The sequence below is a fragment of the Pseudoliparis swirei genome, chromosome 1 (genome assembly GCF_029220125.1).
Source record: "Pseudoliparis swirei isolate HS2019 ecotype Mariana Trench chromosome 1, NWPU_hadal_v1, whole genome shotgun sequence".
In the NCBI taxonomy this organism is placed as follows: domain Eukaryota; kingdom Metazoa; phylum Chordata; class Actinopteri; order Perciformes; family Liparidae; genus Pseudoliparis; species Pseudoliparis swirei.
The window spans coordinates 441,016-447,015 of record NC_079388.1 but is presented as its reverse complement, the minus strand read 5'-3'; the positions used below and the strand labels follow the sequence as shown (position 1 = coordinate 447,015).

Genomic DNA, 6,000 nt, shown 5'->3' with positions numbered 1-6,000 from the left:
GTCGGCTCGTGTTGATCTCAACAGTTCGACCGTAACCCTCTGGCTATCCACCAGGCTAACCAGGTCATCGAGACTGGCGTTATTCTGCTGACTGGTCATTTACTTGGTCTCATATGGTAGAGACGGGACATATTTGTCCATCATGATCCTCACCAAGAGCCCTAGTGTCTCTGGGTCGGAGGTCAGCCAAGCTTTGGTTACCCGGCCGAGGTCATACATCTGAGCCCGTGCTGGCAACTCTGGGTGAAACCTCCAGTCATGGAACCTCTGGGCTCTTGCTGCTAAACTGTAGCCGTACCTGGCCAGGATGTCCTTCTTCAAGACCGCATCCTCCTTTGACCGGGCGGTAGGGAGATCGAGGTCGCTGGTGACAAGTCACCAGGACACATTCATCTGTGTGGTCCTGACACATCGCTCACCCCTCCAGCAGCCGGTCTAAACTAAAGGATGTCTTCCTCTCAGCAGCGAGTCTCAGTCATAGAACATAAACCATATCGTCAAACTATTGAAAGATAGTTCTGGAAACTTCATATTCCAATCTGTGTTATTCATCATTTCTTATCCATTTGTCAATCTTCTTCAACCATATAGATGTTTATTTTCTTCTTGGTCCTCCATTCTTTCCACTTCCTGTCCCCTCTGCTGTTCTTTCATATTTATTCATGTGTTTCCTTTCATCTATTCTGACTTTGAAATTCTCGTTGAAGGACCTGGATAAGACCCAGACGGGGATCATGCGTCACCACACGAGCATCAGTGAGCTGAAGAGGAGCTTCATGGAGTCGGTGCCAGAGCCGCGGCCCAGTGAGTGGGACAAGCGTCTGTCCACCAGCGGCCAGCTGCAGCCAGCGGTGAGACTGTCTCGCCTCACGAGAGATCACTGTCTCGCCTCACTAGAGATCACTGTCTCGCCTCACGAGAGATCACTGTCTCACCTCACTAGAGATCACTGTCTCACCTCACGAGAGATCACTGTCTCGCCTCACTAGAGATCACTGTCTCACCTCACGAGAATACAAAAGAGCCCGCTACGACCTCCGTAAGACCATCGGCTCTGCCAAGCGGGAGTTCAGGAACAAGGTGGAGGAAAAGCTCAAGAGCCATGACGTGAGAGGTGTGTGGAAGGGGCTACAGACAATCACGGACTTCAGAGGGAAAACCAGCGGTGAAGAACTCCTCTACCTCCCTCCCAGGTGAGCTAAATACATTCTTTGCTCGGTTCGGCGTGAGCGGCAGCCCGCGAAGGCAGCGCGCCGAGGAGACCAGCCTGCTGATCATCTCAGAGGCTGGCGATGCGCAGAGCCTTCAAGCGGGTGGACATCCGGAAGGCGGCAGGTCCCGACCACATCCCGGGCGCGCCCTCAGGGCATGTGCAGACCAGTTGGCAGGAGTCTTCGCAGACATCTTCAACCTCTCCCTGTCCCAGGCTGTTGTTCCTGAGAGCTTCAAGATGTCCACCATTGTGCCTGTCCAAACACCCCAAGGTAACCTGCCTGAATGACTGGAGACCCGTAGCCCTCACCTCGATTGTCAGTAAATGCTTCGAGAGGTTGGTCAAGGACTTCATTTGTTCCATGTTGCCTGCCACGCTGGACCCATGGCAATTTGCATATCGTCAAAACAGATCCACCGGCAGCGCAATTGCCATGGCACTTCACCGCCCTTTCCCACCTGGAGGAGGAACTGTTGTGTCACGAATGCTGGTTGTGGACTACAGCTCAGCGTTCAACACTATTGTTCCCGCCAGCTCGACACCAAGCTCAGAGGTCTAGGCCTGCACTCTACCATGTGCAGCTGGATACTGGACTTCCTGTCGGGCCGCCGCCAGGTGGTGAGGATGGCGGTACCACCTCAGAGCCGCTGACCCTCAACACGGGGCCCCTCAGGGATGCGTGTTGAGCCCTCTCCTCTACTCCCTGTACACCCACGACTGCGGCCATGCACAGCTCCAACGTCATCATCAAGTTTGCTGGCGACACAGCAGTGTTGGGGCTGATCACCGGCGACGGCGAGACAGCCTACAGGGAGGAGGTTGGATCACTGGTACAGTGGTGCCAGGAGAACAGCCTCGTCCTCAACGTCAAGAAGACCAAGGAGCTGATCGTGGACTACAGGAAGCGGAGGAGAGCACACCCCATCTCCATAGACGGAGTTGCAGTAGAGAGGTCAGCAGCTTCAAGTTCCTCGTGCACATCTCGAGGACCTCACATGGACCACGCACACCACTCACGTGGTGAAAAGGGCCCAACAACGCCTGTATTTCCTTAGGCGACTGAGGAAATTCAACATGGCCCCCCGCATCCTCAGAACATTCTACACCAGTACCATCGAGAGTGTTCTGACAGGTTGCATCACCGTCTGATGCAGGAACTGCACCGCCCTGGGCGTAGGGCACTACAGAGGGTGGTGCGGTCGGCACAGTACATCGTTGGAGTGAGCTTCCTCCATCCTGGACATATACACCAAGCGGTGCGTGGCCAGGGCCAAGCGGATGATGAAAGACAATAACCACCCGGCCACAAACTGTTCACCTTCTACCGTCAGGCAGGCGATACCGCAGTATCAAGTGCCGCACAAACAGACAGCTTCTTCAGTCAGGCCATCAGGCTGCTGAACAAGGACTGAGACCCTCATTAACACTACACACCAGAACATATTCTGTGAATATCTATGGCCATGGTGTATATTTTATTACATTGTTTATATATATATATATTGTATATATATATTGTATGTATATACATATATATATATATATAGTCTCAAAAAAAGTGTATATTTTATTACATTGTTTTATATATATATATTGCCATGATGTATATTCTATTACATTGTTTTATATATATATTGTTAATACTTTCTTCTTTTTTTTGTGTGGATATTGTATAGTTTATTCTCATTCTTATTCTTTTTTAGTCTGCTACTGCTGTCGGGTGTTTTGCACATAAGAATTTCACGAACCGATTATACTTGTATAAAAGGGGATGTGACAATAAAAACTTGAAACTTGGAGAGATCACTGTCTCACCTCACTAGAGATCACTGTCTCGCCTCACTAGAGATCACTGTCTCACCTCACTAGAGATCACTGTCTCGCCTCACTAGAGATCACTGTCTCACCTCACTAGAGATCACTGTCTCACCTGACTAGAGATCACTGTCTCACCTCACTAGAGATCACTGTCTCACCTGACTAGAGATCACTGTCTCGCCTCACGAGAGATCACTGTCTCGCCTCACTAGAGATCACTGTCTCACCTCACGAGAGATCACTGTCTCACCTCACGAGAGATCACTGTCTCGCCTCACGAGAGATCACTGTCTCACCTCACTAGAGATCACTGTCTCGCCTCACTAGAGATCACTGTCTCGCCTCACTAGAGATCACTGTCTCGCCTCACGAGAGATCACTGTCTCGCCTCACGAGAGATCACTGCCTCGCCTCACGAGAGATCACTGTCTCGCCTCACTAGAGATCACTGTCTCACCTCACGAGAGATCACTGTCTCACCTCACTAGAGATCACTGTCTCGCCTCACGAGAGATCACTGTCTCACCTCACGAGAGATCACTGTCTCGCCTCACGAGAGATCACTGTCTCACCTCACTAGAGATCACTGTCTCACCTCACGAGAGATCACTGTCTCACCTGACTAGAGATCACTGTCTCACCTCACTAGAGATCACTGTCTCACCTCACTAGAGATCACTGTCTCGCCTCACGAGAGATCACTGTCTCGCCTCACGAGAGATCACTGTCTCGCCTCACGAGAGATCACTGTCTCGCCTCACTAGAGATCACTGTCTCGCCTCACGAGAGATCACTGTCTCGCCTGACTAGAGATCACTGTCTCACCTCACTAGAGATCACTGTCTCACCTCACGAGAGATCACTGTCTCGCCTCACGAGAGATCACTGTCTCGCCTCACGAGAGATCACTGTCTCGCCTGACTAGAGAGCCCTGACACGACTGACTAGAGATCACTGTCTCACCTCACGAGAGATCACTGTCTCGCCTCACGAGAGATCACTGTCTCACCTCACTAGAGATCACTGTCTCGCCTCACGAGAGATCACTGTCTCGCCTCACGAGAGATCACTGTCTCGCCTCACGAGAGATCACTGTCTCGCCTCACGAGAGATCACTGTCTCGCCTCACTAGAGATCACTGTCTCGCCTCACTAGAGATCACTGTCTCACCTCACGAGAGATCACTGTCTCGCCTCACGAGAGATCACTGTCTCACCTCACTAGAGATCACTGTCTCACCTCACGAGAGATCACTGTCTCACCTCACGAGAGATCACTGTCTCACCTCACTAGAGATCACTGTCTCACCTCACGAGAGATCAATTCAATTCAATTCAGTTTATTTGTATAGCCCAATTTCACAAATTACAAATTTGTCTCAGTGCTTTACAATCTGTACATAGACATCCCTGCCCCAAAACCTCGCATCGGACCGGAAAAACTCCCAAATAACCCTTCAGAAAAAAAGGAAGAAACCTGGAGGAGAGCAACAGAGGAGGATCCCTCTCCAGGATGGACAGATGCAATAGATGTCATGTGTACAGAAGGACAGATTTAGAGTTAAAATACATTCAATGAATATGACAGAGTGTATGAATAGTTCATAGTAGGCATATTCACGATGGAGACCTCCACGATCCATCAGGCAGATGGCGGTGGGGAGGAGGAGTGGTGAGTCTCAACAGTGGGCGGAGTCTCAACAGGACAGTGGCGTAGTCATGAGCAGGAATTCCACGACCCAGGCAGTCCATCAGGCAGATGGGATCTATGCCGTCTCATAGGGTCCGATGACCCCATGAGGCGTGAAGTCAAGGACTCGGGAGAAAGCAGAGTTAGTAACATGTGATTGAGAGATGAAAATTCATCCTTAAGGAGAGAAAAAGAGGAGATAGGTACTCAGTGCATCCCTAGCGTCCCCGCAGCTATAAGCCTATAGCAGCATATCAAGGGGCTGGACCAGGGCAAACCTGATTCAGCCCTAACTATAAACTCTGTCAAAGAGGAAGGTCTTAAGTCTACTCTTAAGCGAGATGACTGTGTCTGCCTCCCGGACTGAAATTGGAAGCTGGTTCCATAAAGAGGAGCTTGATAACTAAAGGCTCTGGCTCCCATTCTACTTTTAAGACTCTAGGAACTACAAGTAGTCCGCATTTAGTGAGCGTAGCTCTCTGGTGGGGCAATATGGTACTACAAGCTCCTTAAGATATGATGGAGCATCACCAATCAAGGCTTTGTAGGTTAAGAAGAATTTTAAAAGTGATTCTTGATTTTACTGGGAGCCAGTGCAGAGCAGCTAGTGCAGGAGTGATGTGATCTCTTTTCTTAGTTTAGTGAGAACACGAGCTGCAGCATTCTGGATCAACTGGAGGGACCTAAGAGACTTATTAGAGCAGCCTGATAATAAGGAGTTGCAGTAATCCAGTCTCGAAGTAACGAATGCGTGAACCAATTTTTCTGCATCTTTTTGAGACAAGATGTGCCTGATTTTTGAAATATTACGTAGATGAAAGAATGCAGTCCTTGAGATTTGCTTTACGTGGGAGTTAAAGGACAAGTCCCGATCAAAGATAACGCCAAGATTCTTTACAGTGGTGTTGGATGCCAGGGCAATGCCGTCTACAGAATCCACATCACCAGATAATTGATCTCTGAGGTGCTCAGGGCGATTAAAATTACTTGGTTTTGTCTGAGTTTAACATCAAGTTGCAGGTCATCCATGTTTTTATGTCTTTAAGACATGCTTGAATTTTACAGAGTTGGTTGCTCTCCTCTGGTTTTATCGATAGATATAGTTGAGTATCATCTGCATAACAATGAAAGTTTATGGGTGTTTCCTGATAATATTGCCCAAAGGAAGCATGTATAAGGTAAATAAAATTGGTCCAAGCACGGAACCTTGTGGAACTCCGTGATTAACGTTGGTGGTTATCAGGCGTCATCGTTTACAAATACAAACTGAGATCGATCTG

General features: G+C 49.1%; 1 protein-coding gene across 1 annotated transcript in view; it reads left to right on the top strand.

Moving 5' to 3' along the window:
* Positions 1-689: 689 nt before the first annotated feature.
* Positions 690-6,000, top strand: part of LOC130193425 (protein 4.1-like) — a 29,712-nt gene continuing 24,401 nt past the window's right edge. Inside the window, exon 1 of the mRNA XM_056413839.1 lies at positions 690-851. Coding sequence (XP_056269814.1) covers positions 735-851 — 117 coding nt within the window. The 5' untranslated portion in view covers positions 690-734. The remainder of the gene's footprint in view (positions 852-6,000) is intronic.